Below are 21,516 nucleotides of genomic sequence, written 5' to 3' on the forward strand. Positions count from 1 at the left end.
TAGTAGAATGTACGTAATACTACTACTACTACTGTTAAAAAAAATATATACAACTTTATTTAAGAAATAATCACACACTATTTCTTTCATGTTTTAATTTTAATAGTAAATCCCCTTTATTTGCCAAAAAATAAAATTTAATTTCCATTCATTCAAAGATAAATTAAATTAATGTTTTATGCCTTCGTTTGATGACCAGAAAAATGTAAATACACAACACAGAATTTCTTAAGGAAGAAAAAAATCATAAGTCATAAATCATGCGTTCAAATAATTAGACATGCTGAAACACAGAATTTGGTAACAATAAAACATTTTTTAGGGCCCTAAACAATTTTAATAATTTGATGTTAAATTGCATAAATTTCATGGTTTTAATTAATTAGACATGCTTTTTTATTAATTAAAATTAAAAAGGAGTCTAGAAAAATTTAATCGGCATAAAAAACGAAATCCAGAAAAATTTGGAATTAAAAAAAAAAAAAAAACGGATTCCACAGGGCCCTACAGTGGTTCAACCATAATTTTATGTAGCTACGAAAATGTACTTTTTGGGTGACCTGTCCCTTTAAGAGTGCAGTACTGACGCTCGAGTCAGTAGTTCAGGTTGTCTGGGTTGCCTGTTCTGCTCATTATAAAGTATGGGGTGCTTATGTAGGTCACTGCACTCCAGACTCTTTCATCCTCACATGTAGGAAAGTATGTAGGGTACTGGGGGGAGTGTAGGGAGTCATTTTTGGATTGGCCCTGTAGCTAGCGAGGACCAGTTTTGAAGCGCTAGCATATACATCCCCTCTCCTGAGATCCCGTGCATGTAACCGTATACGCTTAAGCAAGATAACAGACACGCAAGATTAAATAGGAATTCAGTTGCAAGTCTTTTTCCGTCAGCGCTCGTGACTGTATGTTCGTAGTTGATTGTCTCGCTGGTGAAATATGGCACCTGTAGGTGTATGTGTCTTTGTGGAGGCTTAAATTGTCTTAAAAATGGAGTGGTTCTGGTTGGCTGCGGTTCACAGGGCTGAAACCCTCCATCTTTCATTTCTTGTTTTAATATGATTAGGACTGTGGTCTGTGAGTGTGAAAACCGAAGGTGACAGAGAAGGAGTGAGAAGGCGACAGAGAGAGACGACAGTCTTAATTAGGTTTTCCTGGGTTTGATGACGTTCCAAGGCTGTGGCCTAGTGAAGGCTTGGCGACTGATCGCGTCTGTGTGTTTTATGTGTGCGTGCGTGTGTTTGTGTGTCTGGCCCGTGATCATGCAGAACTGTCATCAGCTGTGTAAATTGTCCATCAGCCCTTGTGGCATGGCGAGCAGACAGAAAATACAGGCGCGGAGTTGTGTGGAACTTTCCACAACACACACACACACACACACAAACATAAAAACACACCCTTACCCACATACAATCAAACGTACAGATACAGACAAGCACACACCCTAATGACAAAATGAACAAGGCCACATTCATATGTGTAATCTAATTTAGACGCATATCCCCATACTTAACCTGGTTGAGAAATCCCCCTGGCTTTCTTATTGCATTTTTCGCTGTGCATTTCTTACATATTAATGTGCCAGACAGTTGGCGTTGACCCTTACGCACACATACAGACACTTGGCAATGTGTGTGAATGTGTTTCCAGGTTTAAACTGGCAGCAAGACCCAACCTCTAATCTGTGCTCCTGCATTCTACACACAAATCATTATCTCCAAGACGTGGTTATTCGTTAAAAACAGCTAGACCGGGCATCTCCAACTCCTGGTGGGTACTATACTAAAGCCAGGTGGTGTTTTCCGTTAATAGTTGAACAGTTTCAAGAGAGAGAAATGATTTTGTTTATTTAGCTGCCGTTTCTCTATAAACGCTGTTTATTTTTCAATTTATTGCGCATGAATTCGTCCAGAATTGGTATTTATTTGCACATTTTTAGATCAACGGGAGGTGTTTTAGGCCTGTAATAAGCCATTTGGAAAAGTCTGTATCTTATTTTAGACTATATGGTATACTATTAGAGGCCAAACCAAAATGGATAAAGTGAAAACTGATTAGCAGGTAGGGTTTAAGGATAAACTATTAACATCTGAGAACTTGTATGATACTGTTTGGCCTGCGGTGCAGTAGTTTGAGACCCCTAATCTAGACAGGCGTCACAGACTTGGAAGAACAGGAGCTTTACAATGAGCTTTATAATGAAAGGAGATGTTTAAAGGAGCTTTAACCCTTTCGCATTAGGCATATGCACTCAAGCTTTAAAAAGTTTTTTCATCACATTGGCATAGTAAAATGTGTACTACTTATGTTCATAGACCAACAAAAAGCGTCCTGTGTGAACAGTCTTGACTCTGGATCTCCCTCTTGCTTTTAGTTTGTCTTTAATTCACTCTTGTATTTGTCTTTTCATATTGAAAGATTCATTTAGACTACTTGCACTGATCACAGGGCCAACAGAAACAGAGCACTGGAGTGCTTGATGTATGTGTTTATGTGTTTTGGCAAATCAGTAATGTTGCACTGGGTTCTGTGGGCATCCATTTGTAGTAAAGTACTCAAACTTCTCTTCTTTCCTGTTTTGGCTTGCGTTAAAACAAAAAGATCTGGTTGGTTTTCCGCAGAGTGTGAAACATGGTGTCTGGGAAAGCGTTTCTGGTTGCTGGCATGAATTGAGTGAAGCCCTTGTTTATGTTTCACAGGCCTTTTCATGATGCTGCTGAGGCGAAAGACCCACAGCAGAAATGTCATTGTTCCATCTGTTATAAACATTTATAAACACACGCCAGTAACAAATATGGACATGAATGTGTTCACACCAGGAGTTAGTCACAGGACGCAAGTTCTCTCAGATGTTTTTTATTCTTTGTTTAAAATGTCACTCACAGGATTTCATTTGTGAAATTACAAGATAATGCTTTTAATCAAATCCCCTGTCCTTCTCTCTCACTCTTTGCACGCAAACCCTATCCCTGTTTTTTTCTTAGGGAGTTTTCAGTTGCGCTATAAATGGCACTTAGTCTCCATACATTAGTGAGTGACCTGAAGCACATGGGCACCCTCACACACGCTGAGTGTGTACAGATCCCTCTTCAGCCTCTCATTACACCGCTGAAGAGAGATCAGTCTCTATTGATTATGCTCTCCACAGCCAATTAGCCTCTGATGTTATCTGGAAAGTGTACAAAAACATGTCATTTGAAAAAAAGGACTGTCTCAGTGGTCAAGGTCACTGCAGGGCAGTTTGTCTGTGTGTTATGTAGTTTGTGCTCCAGTTTTTCTATTTGGAAGGTGCCTGGATTTCATTACTAAAAAGTACCATGGACATGTACCATGGCTGGGAAATATGGGGAAAAATTACATGTTTTTTTTTTTCAGGATGTTTGACCGATTCAAAATTAGTTTGGTTTATTTTTTTAACATTTAACTAGACAACTTAAAAACGTAACTACAGTATGATTCAAGTACATTTTAGATGAATAAATTAAAAGTAGGTCAGTACACTTCTGCCGCCTCAATATACTGTATAAACACAAACGTATCTCCAGAACTGCTCTGAGAATCACTTAATTCGATTTTTACAGTTTCTTATGAGAAAAACTATCATTATCATAAGCTTACAGGTTTTTACAGCAAACATAAAAGTTTGGTCTAACTTGAAGAAACTGTGGTAGAAATATATTACTTATGTAATTATGTAATTATAGTACTACTACTAATGTTATTATTAAAACGTTACTTATTAGCAAGTATTTATCAGAAAAATCTAAATACACAATGCAGTATTTCTGAAAAATAATAAATAAATAAATAATCTTTTTATAAAATCAATTAATTAGAGATGCTTTTGATTAATAAAAAAATTATGAAACAATAAAAATGGAATCCACAGAATTAATAGAACAAACAGAATTTGTTAAAAATAAAACTGAATTGGATAAATAAAAAAAAATGTTTCATTGGGCCTAAAAATGTCATTAATAAATAAATTAATAAACTGGTGTTAAACTGTGAACGTTTTATTAATTAGACATGCTTTTTGATTCATATTTTTTATTTAACCATCAAAACAGAGTCTAGAAAAATTAAAATGGAAATAAACGGAATCCAGAAAAAAAATTCTTAGAGTCCTATAAATGTTAAACAAATTCACTTGTTAAATACCTTTGCAGGAATATGAAAGCACATATAGTTATCCTAAACATAGCATAGAAGTAATTATATTGCATAGAAGTAACTAAAAAAAGTCTCAAAAGTCACAGATATTCAAATTTCAAATTCAAAATGACTAAAAGTATTACACCAGCAGACTATTATTAACTGTAAATGTTTTGTAGAACAAAGAAAACATTCTGAATGACATTCTAAAATTGATCAAGTTGTGTAAAGTTTCAGATATTTTAAAATATTTAAATTAATGTTATATTTCGATATAATATGTGACCCTGGACCACAAAACCAGTCTTAAGTCGCTGGGGTATATTTGTAGCAATATCCAAAAATACATTGTATTGGTCAAAATTATTGATTTTTCTTTTATGCCAAAAATCATTAAGAAATTAAGTAAAGATCATGTTTCATGAAGATATTTAGTAAAATTTCTACTGTAAATATATCAAAACTTAATTTTTGATTAGCAATATGCATTAGTAGGAGCTTCATTTGGACAACTTTAAAGGTGATTTTTCTCAATATTTAGATTTTTTTGCATCCTCAGATTCCATATATTCAAATAGTATCTCGTATCTCGACCAAATATTGTCCTATCCTAACAAACCATACATCAATGGAAAGCTTGTTTATTCAGCTTTCAGGTGATGAATAAAGCTCAATTTCGAAAAATTGACCCTTATGACTGGTTTTGTGGTCCAGGGTCACATATATTTCAATATTTGATATAGTTATTATATATAATATATATACACTATAATATTAATGTACACTTACAGAGTTTGTTATGCATATGTGTATAATGTCATATTGATGTTCTTAGTACTCATACTCCGGTCGTATCTATGAGAAATTTAATCTCTCTGTATTTCTAAAATTCAAATGTAATCTTTTTTTATTTATTTGCACATTGTTACATGTTTCGAACCATATATTTTGTTGTATTTTTGAAACATTTTTGGGTTTGTGAAAGACCATATTAAATAAAAATGTTTACCATTATTGTAAGGGCTGTGTGAGACGTTTTCACATATAGTCGAATGTGGTGGAGATGAGAAAACAGAAGCAGAGAAGCAAGAAAATGGGCTTTAATATATGGGGGTGAGTGGAACTCTATAGAGCTTTTTAAGAGTGACTGAGAGGGGCGGACAGACGCCACAGTGATTGTGCTAAACGCCACTTAGAGGGGAAGTTCAGGGATTAGTGAGTTTCTCACAGCCCTCAATGTCCTGCGCAACAACGCACAGCCACGTATCCACGCTCTCAAACACAGCACACTCATTCGAAAGGGCCAAGTAGTGCTTCAGGCGAACTTGACCTTGAATGATAGAGAGAATAAAAAATAAATAAATAAAGTCAGAGTAGGAGAATTTCTGCTGACCGATTTTCATTTCAACCCACTGAGAAGAACTCATATTTATAATACAGCCCATCCATCATCCAGACAACACATAATTAGCGTGTTCCCCTCACATGCTGTCGGCTAACCTCTCGAGCATTATGGCGAACGCGTGTGTTTGTGTGCACGGCTTTGTGTCTCTAGCGGCCAGTGTATGGCTTGAGGCACTACAGCAAGACATTTAGCGTGCCTGTCTAGCGTAGATGAAGACAAAGCGGCTCCTCATTGGCAGAAGCAGCATGTACACGCACGCAGCTGCAGAGCTTCAGCAGAGGCTGTATGGTCAGTCTTTGGGCCAGAGAAATGAGTTGTTAGTATGCAGACAGCTGGAGTGTTGAAATGAGACAAAGGTAGCAGGTGTGTTGAGACAATAGTCTTCTTCTAGAGTGATGGTTGGCTTGGAACATGACAGAAGCGATATAGACGGCTGCTTGTGTGTGTCTAGCATGGCTTAATATCTTAGATGAGACACTTCCAGTATCCAGGGAATCCACACCTGCTTACTTTGTAGATGGGATCGCATCGATTTTATCTATTACGCTCTAGGTTATTCAGTCACTCTCTAATGTCATTCATCTAGTTTTTGTAGATGTTCACACCTATTGTGAATTGCTCAAGTGGGTTATATAATACAGACGGCACAAAAATTCCTTTTTTTGTCTTAGATATTGTCATTGCTTTAGTTTGGCATTGATCTTACGGTCTTGTTCTTTTGAAGACGCCTAACTCCCTTCTCCTCTTTGTCTCTGCAGGACCCATTGGATGAAGGTTATGCTGAAGGTATCAGTGATGAACATTATCGTTTAGAAGGTAAAGTATTTCATTATATCCCCTGAGCAGCTCATGTTCTCTTGCATAAACCTCCTGATCTCTCCTCTGCTCTTATATGAAGAGCAGATTCATTATTTCTTCTGTTTGCACAATCGTTTGCACAGTGTTGGCGTAGTATGATTTATATCTGGTAATTTTTGAGTCATTTGACTGAAAATTAAAGGTCATAACTTGCAAATTAAACTCATAGTAGCATGTTAAAAGATTTATTGTCTAGAATCAGATAAGGTGCTTCCACCTCCTGTTGTAGTAATGAAAACATATGCTTGTGGGATCAAGATTTTTATCTAGGGTTTACGCAAAAGAAAATCTAATCATTGACTGTATATTGAAGGTCATCGTCAAGAGGCTACAACAAGTCTGATTCTTGTACAAACAATGTTTACAGCTTATGTGTGCTTGAAAATGGTCCGCCCATATCTGTGTGGGGCAAAGGTCAGTCAAGGAGAGATGTGATTGGCCAGGTGTTTGTGGTGTTATTGTTACCTCATAGTCAGGAGTTAAATTGTAGTGTGTCTGCAGTGTTCCTGAGCAAAACTTTACTCTGTTGGGCAGACATTTCCTTACCTGTAGAGCACACACACAATAAAGTGTGTAATTTTTAACTTTAATGTGCTGTTTATATTTGATTTGACCCTTGATGCACATTTTTAGGTTACCTGAGGAAATATTTTAACAGTGCTGTTACTTACCAAGAAATTCTATTAAAAAAAAAAATACAAAAAATCTCACACAAAACAGTTAAATTCTTTAATGTAATGTAATGTAATGTAATGTAATATAATTTAATGTAATAAAAATAAAGCAGTTATTGCTCATAAATTCCATTTTTGAGTTCATGTTTTAGTCTTATAATATAGTATAATATAATATTAAAAAAAAACAATATAAATAAAAAAAAATAATGTTTTCAATTAGGGCTGGCCCCTAATAGTCGACTAACCGTTAGTTGACCGGAAGAGGCAAGGTTGACCAAAAATTCCACCTATCATTCATCAACCTCAAATATGGCTTTTTACCTGAAAGATGTATGTAGCAGCAACTTTACATGCCAGCTCAATCTAATGTTAACCTGGAAAAATGTGCGCTATTGAAGCGTTTGTAGCGGAGTGTGGAAGCTGAACAGTAGCGTGCTCACTGCATGATAGATGAAGGCACTGGTGTGGACACTTGCTCTTAAAATACTCCGTCATTTTTGGTCATACAGATAAGAGTAATACATCTTTAGAATCTGTAAACACTCTATTTGTGTACACTCACAATAACAATGAAATGTTGTGCTTTTGTAAAATTCTGAAAGCAAACAGGATTTGTTTTGCGCTGTCTCGGTCTCTGTGAACTTGAGCATGAAACTCCATGTATGCTTGCATTACAAACATGAAAAATATATCAATAGAGAGTGAAATGTCTACATATAAATTTAACCAATTCAGATAATTCTTTAAATATTCACAGATTATGTAATCTGTATGAAACATGCATAAGGGCACATCCACTACCGCGGAGATGATGAGTCAGTGACAAGTCAAGAAAGCACTACTTTATCAATAATTTTTTAAATTTTATTGCAATCTCCTTCCTTGACATATTGAGAATTGTTATATCTGCCGCTGCACTGTGGCAAGCTTTTTTTTGTGCGCTTAGGTTGTGTAGGCAATTAAAAGCTCATTATTGGTTTATTAATAAACGTGCGACTAATAGTTGACTAGTGCTTAAAATGAACGACTACTAGTCGACCAAAGAAAATATTAGGGAAGCCCTATTTTCAGTGAATATTTTCGAAAAACGTGAACATGAATTCTTTTATCCCCATGTGGTAGACTGTAAATGTCTGTTTTGTTGCCGCTTTGTGCTCATCATCTGCTATTTCCAGCACTTAATCCAGCCACTCTTCTTTAAAATGTTTTTTATTTCACGTCGTTGCATTTGCATTGGCTCTCGTGTTGAGATATTTCGTCCGCAACCATTAAAGTATTTGATTCCTACAGCGACTGATTTGGTGTGCATCATTCTCATATGAAACCTGTAACCTGCATTCACTGGTTCTAACTCTATAGCAACACATACTCTACAGTTTGCCCAAGCATTGCAATTATTTAGGATTTTACTGTATTTCTATCAATTGGCTTTCCCAATGCATAGTATTCCTTCTGAATGCGTACAGCTTCTAGGCAACATTGTGTGCCTGGTACTGCTGGAATTGGATCTGGCATTTTTTTAGTGTATTTGTAAAAATGTAAAACAAAGATTTTTGTTAATCCTGTTTCCATGTGTCTGGCATGTGTTATTATGGCACATACACAGATAGAAGACAGAGGGCATATACCAGTGTTTTTAAATTCATGAAAGACAACAATATTCTTGTTAACAAAACAATCAAGCGTAGACAGCTTTTCTAATTTTAATCGGAGCAATGTAGTTTTGCAGCTTCCCCCAAAATTGCTGAATTTGTCATCAGGACATCATCATTTTAAAATGAAGCTTATAGCAGCATGCTAAAAGATTGTTTAAACTAAAAAAAAAAAAAAAAACTACTTTTGGAGGCTAGGCTGTGAAGTTTTGACCACTTGAAATGATCACTTACAATTTGACTGCACTTTAGCCTGTACCAAACATCCAGACTGAGGAAACACACTGGGCTTTAGCTATTAACCAGTCACCACACAGTTTATTCTGAACTCCAGGTGAACCTTTAGATTCAAAGCCACCTTTGGGACGCTGCCAAGCTGTCCTCTGTGTTGTATAGCGTGGTTTTAAGCTCCGTCACCGGAGCTCTGTAGCGGGTTTGGTTGTCTCATCACTCTGTGGGGAAGGACTTTGACTATTGCTGTGAGAGTTAGCACTTCCTTTGTGTGTATGGTGTGTGTGCGTGTGTGTGTGTGTATAGTTCTTTGTGACCATTTGTTAGTCCTCTAGATAAACAGCTCCTGTATATTGTGAGCTGGCTGGCAAGCAGGCTTTGGCCCTGGAGCTCAGCGTTGCCTTTGAGTTTCTGGCCCTGATCAAAAGCCCTGATCTGACGCTGTTTCCCTCCAAAAAACCTGTAAAAGCTCCCTGGGACGACTGCTCTCATCCTCTGGTGCTTTTCTTTTCTTTTTTCATCCTCCCTTGCCTCTCGCTGCAGAGGGACAAGACAGGTCCTCTTTGATCTGAGCGGATCAGCGGAGGAGAAGTGAATGAGAGAGAGAGAAGACAGGAGAGATACTGTTGTGTCTGCCTATCCTTTTGGCTCGTACAACAAACACTGTTTCAGATTTGACTTTGCTTAATTAATTAGAGATTCTGTTTTACAGACGGACTGATCCTGGGCCAAAAGGTTTGAGAATGGAACTTCAAAGCACAGGGATTTGGGGCAGGGGGGAGGATTTAGCCTGCAGGACCCAGCCTGGTGCTGAGCCGTGTCCTCGCTGAGCTGCGTTAGATCTGCTCTCGTTTAAAACATCTCCATCTTATTACCCACAATACACAAAGAGACAAACTGCCTCTGAAATTTGGGCATTGACTTCAGGATTAATCCTGACAGGCATTCTCTACATCAGAACGGGCCGCTGTTAGACTTTGTCGTTCTCGGCGACTCGCTTTAAATTTCCTTGTGATTTCAGACATAGGCGCAAATAGGATATCGAGGATGTTTCTGAAGCCTGGCCTTAGGATGTGATGGCAGCAGTTAGGCCTGTTTACGCATTTATACTTACAGCTTTAGCCAGCCATAGAGCTGATTTTCCCATAGTCTGCTCTTAAAGGAATAGTTCACCCAAAAATCAAGATTCTGTCATCTTGCTGTTCTAAACCTGCATGACTTTTTTTCTGTGCAGCACAAGTGAAGGCAGTTGAGTGCAATGTACAGACACTGTGAAGCTTCAAAGAATAAACACCACTGTAAATATTGCCCAAAAGACTCTGTAAAACAGACCAAAACTCAGGTGGCTATTGCCTGAAAATCTTCAGCCGAAGAAACCAAATCTCAGCTGCGACATATTGTCACAGTCAGTTAAGTTATATTCAAGAAACCAGTGATGTTTAACATCATTGACGTCAGTACTCCCCACATACTGTGTCTCAATTTAAACTGCTTACATTTTGATCTGCTGTCTTGGATCCTTAGGTTTCTTCCTCATTCTGCCTAAACATCTTAGAGAGTTTTGCCTCACCATTGTTGGCTTTAGCTCGCTTAGTGGGGGATGTAGGACACTATTCTTTGTAAAGCTGCTTTCGGGCGATCCATTGTGAAAGCGCTGCCACTGCACAAAAAAAATGGTCCTGAATTGAGATGTGGACATGAGCTACGTGTGTGTCACACATCCATCAATGCTTTCCAGGACCAACAAAGTGTGTAGAAGAACATGTCATTCTTATAGCAGATTTTACTGAAGTTTTATGTCCTATGAGACTGTGTCTTTAGTGTACTGTGATTACACTGCAATAGTAGAGATGACATGGCTACATTCAAAAATAGCTGGGTGCTTCCTAGGTATTTTCCTTAAACTCTTTCCTTTCTCTCTTGTCTACTTTAGTTCATTTATGTTTATAAAGCTCCATTGCAGTGTTTCCCTCATTAAAAAATTACAAATTAAGAAATGAATAGCACTTTTGAACAATGTTTAAAATGAGGTACAGTCACATGAGACAAAAACATATTGGTCCTTAAAACCCTTTTTTTTTTACTAGAGTGGATCCCATGAGCAGTTAAATAGTACTTTGCTTTACCTCAGTAACCCCTGTCTGTAACTGAACATGTTTCTTACATATATTAGGTGCTAAATTAGGTCCAATCGCATTATTGACACATACAAACCCACAATAAATAAATAAATAAATAAATAAATAAAAAACAGTAAGAATTTCTTGCCTAAGAAGTGTCTTAAATCTTTTAAGCATTTGATGGTTTTCTTATAATTATGTGAATGTGTGTCCCCCTGCAGTGGCCCTGCCGCCTGAGAAGACTGACAGCTGTAGTGTGGAAGAGAGAATGCAGGACACTGAAGGGTCAGCCACTGTCGGCCCACACAAACAATTACAGTTTGAGGTCAGTATAAAACACACATACACACTGAGTAGCTTTTTAAAGAAATCAATACTTTCAATCAGCCAGGACTAAATCTTTAAAAGTAAATTGAAAATCACACTAAAGACATTTATAATTTTACAAAAGATTTCTTAGTAAGAAATTCCTATTAGTCAAAGAATTCTGAAAAAATGTGTCACAGTTTCCACAAAAATATTAAAGGAATAGTTCACCCACAAAATGTACATTTTGTCATCATTTGCTTACCCTAATTTCGTTTCAAAACTGAAAAAGTTTCTTTCTTATGTTGATCGAAAAAAGAAGATATTTTGAAGAGTTTTGAATAATCAAACAGTTGTTGGTCCCAGTTGACTTCCATAGCAGGGTAAGAAACATGGAAGTCAGTGGGGACCATCAACTGTTTGATTACCAGCATTCTTCAAAATATACTGTTGTTTAACATGAGAAAGAAACTCATACAGGTTTGGAACAACATGAGGGTGAGTAAATGATGACCTGTCTGACCTACCGGAGTAATTTGATGAACTATCCCTTTAGGTAGCACATCTATTTTCAAAATGGTATTAATAGATAATAATCAGATTGTTACTTGAGCACCATATCATATTAGAATGATTTCAGAAGGATCATGTACAGATTAGATCAACGAATCGTTCAGTTTGTAATGCGCGCAGAACGGTTCAATACAAATATGTGTATCGTTACACCACTACTTTTTGATTAAATAAATGCAGCTTTGGTGAGCATTAGAGACTTCTTTTTAAAAAACATCAACAAAATGTTTTAAGCGTGTCTTCCTAAAACAATAATTATCCAATGTTGTTTACTAATCAGGAGTTGGAATGCGCCGTATCAGTTGAAGAAGATAACAGGCAGGAGTGGACTTTTACCCTCTATGACTTCGATAACAATGGCAAGGTCACGAGAGAGGTAAGACAGGGACATCTGTGTACTCAGGACAGTGACACTAACAGGACATATTAAATAGATGCCACTTGTGTCTTTTTTTTCACCATACTATACAGTTCCTGTTTTCCTCAGCTTCTTATTTTCTCAACATTTACATTTCATTTCCACATGCTAAACTGCCTCAGATGTGAGGCTGTCAAACGATTAATCTTGATTAATCACATACAAAATAAAAGTTTGAGTTTGCCTAATATGTGTGTGTGTTCTGTGTGTAATTTTGTATATATAAATACACACAAATTAGTGTATATATTTAAGGGAATGTATAAGAATTATTATTAATACATATACTTGCAAATATTTCTTAAATATATAAAAAAATGTAAACACATTTTTGTATATATGCATAATAATTACACACAGTACACACACATATATTACTCAAAGTTTGTATGCGATTAATTGCGATTAATTGTTTGCCAGCCCTACTCAGATGTATAGCATGCTTCATATTTGTGTGCACATGTGCTCTCCACTGCTGTCAGCATCATCTGTCTTCAATCCCTGAGGCTATGGAGACTCTGATTAAGACATTATTATGGACATGTCTGTGCATGAATTATGAATAATGCACATATCTTACCATATATCACGTACGGGCTTGCACAGCATGTAAAAGACTAATTGAGCGTCTCGTGTCAGTGAAGATCTCTTAATTTGTTATTTTTCTCTCTATGTCCAGGACATCACAAGTCTACTGCACACCATATATGAGGTGGTGGACGCATCAGTGAATCACTCCCCCAGCAGCAGTAAGACCCTCAGGGTGAAACTCTCCGTCGCCCCGGACTCCAGCCAGAGATGGAGGAACTGCAACCAGACCAACACAGGTACACGAAGAGAGTTTTCTCAGAACGACAGAAAATGAGTTGCAGGATATAAGGGAGAGTTCACTCAAAAATTCAGTCACTGTTGTGTTGTTCCATGCCTGTATGACTTTATTCCCTCCATGGAGCACAAGAGGGAGTTTAGTAGAATGTTGACACTGATCTTTCCATACAATGATAGTGAATGTTAACTGGATCACTCAAACTTTATGAAAAAGGGCAAAAAGAAACTATAAAAGTAGTTAGTGTGACAAGAGGTTTGTTTGATGGTCAAACTGAAATTTATAGATGTGATGTGTAGTTGTTTTTTTTATTTTGTTCTTTTTGAAACTTGACAGTCTCATTTTCATTGGACAAGACATGTTGTTAAATACCAAATATTGTGTTCAATTGTAAAAGAAAAAACATGAAGAAAAAGGACGTGAGGGCAAGTAGACGATGACAGAATTTTTTGGAGAACAATTCTTAGTTCTTGTTCTGCTGTCTCCTACACTATTGCCCTCCTCCTTTTCCCTGTATTCCATGTCATTGCATCTCTTGTAAGATGAGTTCATAGTCAAAGGCAGAAGACGAGAGAAAGAAAAAACCCAAACCTCTGCAGCTCTGAGCTTTTGGATTCCTTTTGGAAAGTGCCATCTTATCCCTCTTTGCTCAGATAGTCTTTTGCTGTTTGAAAAATAAATAAATCCACATTTAGCCACTTTCTAACTGTGTCACTTGGTAAAAAAAAAACAATGTGATGGAGAACAGAAAGTACTCTGAAGAAACAGAAGTGTTTCTGTTTGTTTAGTGCTGTCATTTGGGCTATTTATACCCGTCACGTATTTGAAAGAGAAGAGCCTTTGAACAGCAGCTGTCTTCATGCAAATTCACAAGTGTGTGTTTTTTAGATTTATATGAGGCCTGAGGTTCAAAATAGAATAAATGAAGCATTGTTGTTTTTTCTTCTTTTATGAACCTTCAAAGTAAATAGAAAGCAGGGAACAAAGGTTTCTTTCTTATTTTGGTTGGTCTTTAAAGCTGCTGCAGTATATGCGCGCGTGTGTGTGATGCTTTGCAACTCAACGCCGCTCTCTTTGATAAAGACCCCCTCTTCTCTCTCTCCCTCTCCCTCCCAATCAGACACTCCCCATCCCAAGCATAAGGGAGAAAAGTGCATTGAAGACTCCAAGACTTCAGAGAAAAAGTCAAGAGCCTTTCTTAGGTACTTAAGCTACATAAACAGACCACATCACGTTAATCAGTTTCACTTATTAGTTTGTAACTGTTACATAAAACGACAATATATACACTTTGAAACATGTCACAGTTTAATCTTTAAAGAAATTAACATTAAATGGACAGTGATTGGTTCAAGCTCACTTTGTGTACACAACCTCAGCGCAACATTCTTGCAATCATGACAATATGATGCTGTTGTATTAGGCGTTATCATGCTGACCACCACAACCAGCAAGGTTGCCAGCGGCACTGTGTGGATGAGAACTTGGAGAGAAGAAACCATTACCTTGACCTGGCTGGCATTGAAAACTACACATCCCGCTTTGGAACAGGTATAATCTTAATTACAATGAGTAAAATGGAGCCAGAAGAGCTTTCTCATTTAGGCCCATAAGCAATCCACCCTAAAACATTGCTGTTTTAAATGCATCAGTAACACCCTACTATAAGATTCTATACATTGACATTATGGTAGTTGCAATAGCTAATGTAAAAATAACAATGAACAATACTTTATAGCTTTTGTGAGCATTTATTAATCATGGTAAATGTACATTTTTACATAAACACGTTTAACATTTTAAATTGACATGCTGCCAAGATGCCGTTGACCAGAGCTGCCCACTTTGTGGTTCAAAAATGCTCTTTAGAAACCTGCGGGTGACGTCACGGACACTAAGTCCATGTTTTAAACAGTCTATGGTCTTATCTATCAAAACTCATAGATAATGACAAATCTGTCATTTTCTGAAAACTACTTTTTAACCACAAATGCTCGTCTTGCACTAGCTCTGCATCCACGACTTCATGTATTACATAGTCACATTGGAAAGGTCACACATGATGGAGGAAGTACCGACCCAGTGTTTACAAAGCAAAAGTGCAAAGACACCCTTTGCAAAAAGTAAATCAACAATGTTGGACGATTTTGAAGTTGGAGGAGAAAATGAGATGGAGTTTTTCGCCCCACCATACCTTTTTGAACCAGAGTACACAGACAAAGAACTAACCATGCATGACCTTTCCAACGTCATTTCATAATGCATGAAGTCAGATGCATTGCAGAGCTAGAGCAAAATGAGCATTTGTGGTTAAAAAGGTATACATTTAAATAAATTATATAAGTATATACATTTAAATTTTTTTAGAAAATGACAGATTGTTTAGTTAAAAAATAGAACCCTTTGGAGCTGCATTGAAACTGCAATTTGGACCTTCAACCTGTTGATCCTCCTTGAAGTCCACTATATGGAGAAAAATCCTGTAATGTTTTCCTCAAAAACCTTCCTCAAACATCTTGGATGACACTGGGTTGAGTAAATTACCTGGAAACTATAATTCAGGAGCAAACTAATCCTTTAACACTGTTTTGTGGTGGAGATGCTATTATATATACTAATAAAACATTTATAGTAATAACCCTTACAACAAATTGTTTTGTGCTTCCTCTAGCAGCTCCTGCCACAGAACCAGCAAAACCCAACCACACCACGCGATCATCCAATCAGACACGTTCACGTTCTCAGGAACCCGAGAATGGCCACATGCACTCCGCTCACCATCGGCGCTCACAGACCATCTCCACAGATCCTCCTGCCATCCTCTCTCGGCACACACACGCACTCCGTTCCCCCAAAACGCACCGTACGCCGCCCACACAGGCCTCCGCCGGTCGGGTGATAAGAAGAGGAGCGCCCCCTCCCCCAGCGGTCCCCAACCAGACCCCTCCGCACCAAAGCTCAGGCCCGTACCGACGACACAAGCAAAGGCCTAAAGATGGGCTGCACTATCGGGCTCTTGGGCCCACCGTGACATCTGGCCCAGTCATGGAGAAAGAACATGTGAGGGATCTGCCCAGTCTGGTGCTGTATGAAGGAGGACTAGCTCAGGTGGTCCAACGACACGAGCATCATCATCATCATGAACATCATCATCATTATCATCACTTCTATCAGTCCTGAAGAGTAGTGGATCTAAATAAGAAAAACAACAAGGAACACAGTGAAAAATCTTAAATCTGTTTGCATGGCCATGTTGTGGCTGAGAAGGACACAAGGCATCATGTTCACGCCAAAGTGGCAGACAATATGTACGCATTTGTATATATAAGTGTGTGTGTGTGTGTGTGTGTGTGTGTAAGTGAGGTTGTGTGGGTCAGTTTGAATGTGTGCTGATGTATTCAGTCCTGTCTTTGGCAACAGGAGAGGTTTACTTACTACGTAAGGGCTCTATCTTTCGCTTTTCTCTTCTTTTTTTTTTTTCTCTCTATCACTTTGTCTGACTCCTTTGTTTTATCTCTCTCCCTCTCTTAATTCATATCTGATTGGTCTGTTTGGTTGAAGAGGTGGTCAGCCCTGTTAAATGAAGAATTTTGAATTATCAAACCACTTTGGAAGGAATACAATTCCTTGGTTTTGTAATTTACAGTGTGTGTGTGTGTGTGTGTGCAATCTGTGCATATATGTGTGCCTAAGGTGTCTTTTTTACACTTATGCTTTTTTTCTTTTTTTTTTCCACTGAAGACCACTTGAAAAGCACTTCTTGTGCCATTGCATTCGAGACACTTTATCTATGAAGAGCTTCTCTCTCCGAAACAACAGATCTGAATCAACACCTTTAAAAATGCAATACAGGACACATGTACATAAAAGAGCCAGTAAAGACGCTCAAACCGTCAAAAAGGACTTTGTTGAAGGACAGTATGAGAACTACACTCTACCAATCTACATGAAGAAAACAGAGCATCATAATCAGCTGCTACCTCTAGTATTATTATGATTATCGGTATTATTGACATAATTTTTATTATTCAGATTTTATTTTTTATTTGTTTGTCTGTTGTGATATGCCACCAATCTGCAGTTATGTCAAGATGTATCGGATTTAACTCCATTGTAAGCTTTATTACTGAAACATTTCTATTCATTATGTTTGTTTTTTTGGTGTTTTCCTGTCCCTGTAACTTTAAGCTAATTGCATTCTAAGACCACTAGGCATCAGAGTTTATAGTGTAATTATGTGTATCAGACATTATGAGATCTTAAAATAATCTTCTGATGATTGTAGAATAATGTTTTGAAGCTTGTTTAAAAAAATAATTTATTTGAAAAACATATTGCTGTCAGGTTTATGGCAAGTCAAAATGGGTCTAATCTAATGATTGGAAAACATTGAATACAGTTTATATTGTATGACACAATATTATACCTGATATTGTATCTTTTGCTTGTTTAGTTGTCCTTTTTATCAATTCCGTTAAGACAATTCGAGCTGTAAAGTGTAAAGGAATCTGTGCTGCCAAGGAAAAATGAAAAATAGTATTTTTATTTCTCAGGTTCATTTCACGTTCAAGTCATTGATTTGACAAGACGATATTATCAGTTTTGAAGGGAGCTGTAAACTACTGGACTGAAGTTGCTGGGGTTTTTTTTTTTTTTTGGTACAAAATCATCGTTTAGAGTTCTAATCGTTTAATTTCTTTCAGAATCCATTGATGTGTCCTCAAACTGAATTAGGATCTTTTAGACAGTATGGTAGTGCCTTTAGCTCAGTATTGGCAGAAGCGAGGTAGGTGGCGAGAAAACAAGTCTGGTTGATTAGGAGTTCATCTGTTCCCCTAGAGCAGTTTTAAACAGCATTTAAATAGTACATTATGAATCTATTTTAGGTTCGATGTATCCCAAGTCACCTAGAGGGAGTGAGTGAGTGTGTATGGCAGCTGTCTCATTCCTCAGGGGCAGGATGACAGTATCGCCGCCTAGGAGTCTCCAGTCCTCCCATAACTCACCAATACCCCACTGACAGAGAGTTAATGAGTGCGTGTACATCTGAAACCAGCACTGCAGAAGATTATGAAACACAACAGCCTTCATTCAAACTCAGCAAAGCAGGTGTGTGGGTTGAAGCTCACAGCAGGTGTTTTAATACTTCAAGTTTGTTAATATAATTGAGCTCATCTTTCTTTTTGATGATTTTATACACAGAAAAAAGATATGTATACTGAAAGCTACAAAAAAGTGTTGCAATTTTGGGTCTCAATATGGACAATAGTTAAAATTGACAGTTTTGTCAGTGATGAGATGAGTTCATTATGTTTGCTAAGAACCTGTTCGACTTGCTGATATGTTTAGGGAGACTTTAGAGCATCACACTATACACTAAACCCTGGAAAACCCACCTGCAGTTTCAGGGTGGTCTCATCGCAGCTAGTAAGTTAGCGACACTCAATCTTCACTCGGTTTTGCTGTCGCAGGGGAATGAACGTGTGGTATGGAGCTTAGCTCTCCCTCTCATTTTCTCATTGAGAAAAAGTCCACTTCCAGACCAAAAATGTACAGGTTATTTTCTCACCCCCTTGTCCTCTAAGATGTTCATGTCTTTCTTTCTTCAGTCAGTAAGTAATTATGTTTATTGAGGAAAACATGGGAATTATCTCCATATAATGGACTTCAGTGGTACCTTGAGGTTGAATTTCCAAAATGCAGTTTAAATGCAGCTTCAAAAGGCTATAAATGATCCCAGCCAAGGAAGATGGGTCTTACCTAGCGAAACGATTGGTCATTTTTGAAACAGATTGACAATTTATGTGTACTTTTTAACCTCAAATGTTTGCCTTGTCTCGTCTCTGCAATGCACATGCATAGTCTGTGTAATCCGGGTCAATCCAGTTAGGGTATGTCGAAAAGCTCCCGTTTTGTTTTCTTCTTTAACGTCAAAATCATCCTATATCGCTGTTTTACAACATCTTCTTTGCATGTTAGCTTTGTAAACACTAGGTCGGTACTTCTGCATTGATGTAAGATGATTTTTGAAGCTGGGGAAGAACCCGAGATGGGAGTTTTTTGACATACCCTAACTGTCGTGACCGTATTGAAAAAAAAATTATTGAAAAAAAAGTTTGCGCAAACTTAGACATTTGTTTCGACAATGACTGATCGTTTTGCTAGATTCTTCCTCGGCTGAGATCATTTCGAGCCATTTAAACTGCATTTTGGAAGTTCAAACTTGGGGGCACCATTGAAGTCCATTATATGGAGATAATTCCTGATTTTTTTTTTCCTTAAGAAACATAATTTCTTATCGACTGAAGAAAGAAAGACACAAACATCTTGGATGACAAGGGGTTGAGTAAATTATCTGTAAATTTTTATATTGGAAGTGAACTTCTCCTTTAAATGATTCTGACCATTTCTTAAATGTATTGCTGCTAAAAGAAAAACAACATCATTAGAAATTGAAAAAATTAAACACACCACATCTAAATGCACAGTAGATTCATTAATATGTTATCGTTGTCCTGCAGTGTTCTTGTTTATCATTTAACGAATCACCATGCTGATACTGTTTTGATAGTTTCAGTTGCCTGATGGTTGTAAATACGTCATGAGCGGACGGCTATGGTGATATCGATATGTTAGACGGATTTTGCGCTATTTATCTGGATGATCGGCTATTTTGTATAGTGCCATTTGTGCTTACAACATTTCTTGATTTCTATTTTGCTTTTGTTTTGTGTGATTGAGTGAGTGTGTAGGACGACACATTCTCTCAGACTCACAGCAAATGATTCATGGAGGTGCTTGTATATAAATAACACGATGTGGTAGCATTTCATGCCACACCCGAATCCTAGTCCAGATAATTTGTGACTTTTCGTAATAATTTTTCATGCTTTTTTTGTTTAGTTGATATAGATGGATGGAAATAATTGCTTTATTTATTTAATAGCAAACCTGTGCCAAGAGAAAATCTTTCATTAAAAGCTGAACTGTTGCTTACTGACTGGGTGGCCGTGATTTTTTGGCCGTTGGTTTTGAGAATGTCATGATGATTTCCTTGCATGCGTGTACACTCATCATGGCTGCATGCTTCTGAGTAGAAATACTTTTGCATGTGCTCTGGTAATGTATGTTGTTTGCATGTCTTGCTTCAGATATTTCCCACAGCTGCAGTCTAACACATGGCCAAAGAAAGTACTTAGTCCTGTAAGTTTTAAGTTACAACTAGCTACTAACACAAACACATCTTCACATTGACTACCATTTGGGGTTGGTGTTTGAACAAAAATCCAGAAAGAACAGTATTACTGTGAAATATTGTTACTGTTATTGTTAGTATTGTAAGTGTTTTCTATTGGAATATATTTTAAACTTTAATTTATTCCTTTGATGGTGATTCCTGTGATAATATACTGATTTACTGCTTTAGAAACATTTCTTTATTAATGTTGAAAAGGTTACAATGGAAATATAATAGATTACAGATTACAAGTTACCCTATTTAAATGTAGTGTAACTATTTCAATTACTTTATTAATGTAACTGATTACATTTAAATACTTTTATAAATTTACTTTAGTCATTTAACAGACGCTTTCATCCAAAGTGACTTACAAATGAGGACAATAGAAGCAATCAACCCAACTCAAAATCATTAATCTCTTGGATTAAAATGAACACATTTAATTTTAAAGCACAGCCACCACAAAATCATACTTTAGCACTTTTTTTTACTTTGAGATCATTCTGAGGTAAAATACAGATTTAAATCATAACAAGAAATAGTAAATATTAATACAAGAAATATTCAGATGTAACTCCCTATGCAATCATCAACATTTCCATAAGTAACTATAATTTAATTACTCACTTTTTTCTCAGTAACTGTAACAGATTACAGTTACAGTTATTTTGTAAATAAATTACATAACACTGTTACATGTTTTTTTAGGGTTTTTTAAAGAAATAGTAAGTTCAAAACAACAGCATTTGAAACAGCAATTATTACTGACAAGTTTGATCATTATAATGCATCCTTGCTCAATAAAAGTATTAATATCTTTCAAAACACCACAGACTTGCGAAAGGTAGATTATGTAATTTACTTTGTGATAAATAAATACTATTTTAAATAAATAAACAACACTATGGGAATACATCAATTAACTGTACTGTACAATTGACTTGTACAGTCTTAAAGGAGAAGTCCACTTCCAGAACAATAATTTACAGATGTATTCACCCCCTTGTCGTCCAAGAATTTCATGTCTTTCTTTCTTCAGTCGTAAAGAAATTATGTTT

The 21,516-nt window shown here is 36.9% G+C and overlaps 1 protein-coding gene across 2 annotated transcripts in view; it reads left to right on the forward strand.

The window, feature by feature from the left end:
• nkd1 (NKD inhibitor of WNT signaling pathway 1) overlaps positions 1-20,214 on the forward strand; it is a 30,487-nt gene extending 10,273 nt beyond the window's left edge. The window contains exons 4-10 of one of the 2 annotated variants that reach the window (XM_051115671.1): positions 6,316-6,373; positions 11,317-11,420; positions 12,255-12,350; positions 13,072-13,219; positions 14,339-14,420; positions 14,642-14,769; positions 15,893-20,214. In XM_051115671.1, the coding sequence (XP_050971628.1) occupies positions 6,316-6,373; positions 11,317-11,420; positions 12,255-12,350; positions 13,072-13,219; positions 14,339-14,420; positions 14,642-14,769; positions 15,893-16,398 (1,122 nt within the window). In that variant the 3' untranslated portion in view covers positions 16,399-20,214. Of the gene's footprint in view, positions 1-6,315; positions 6,374-11,316; positions 11,421-12,254; positions 12,351-13,071; positions 13,220-14,338; positions 14,421-14,641; positions 14,770-15,889 lie in introns of both variants that reach the window. The other variant, XM_051115670.1, reaches the window with a different exon arrangement.
• The last annotated feature ends 1,302 nt before the right edge of the window (positions 20,215-21,516 follow it).

This window comes from Labeo rohita, chromosome 7, assembly GCF_022985175.1.
Source record: "Labeo rohita strain BAU-BD-2019 chromosome 7, IGBB_LRoh.1.0, whole genome shotgun sequence".
In the NCBI taxonomy this organism is placed as follows: domain Eukaryota; kingdom Metazoa; phylum Chordata; class Actinopteri; order Cypriniformes; family Cyprinidae; genus Labeo; species Labeo rohita.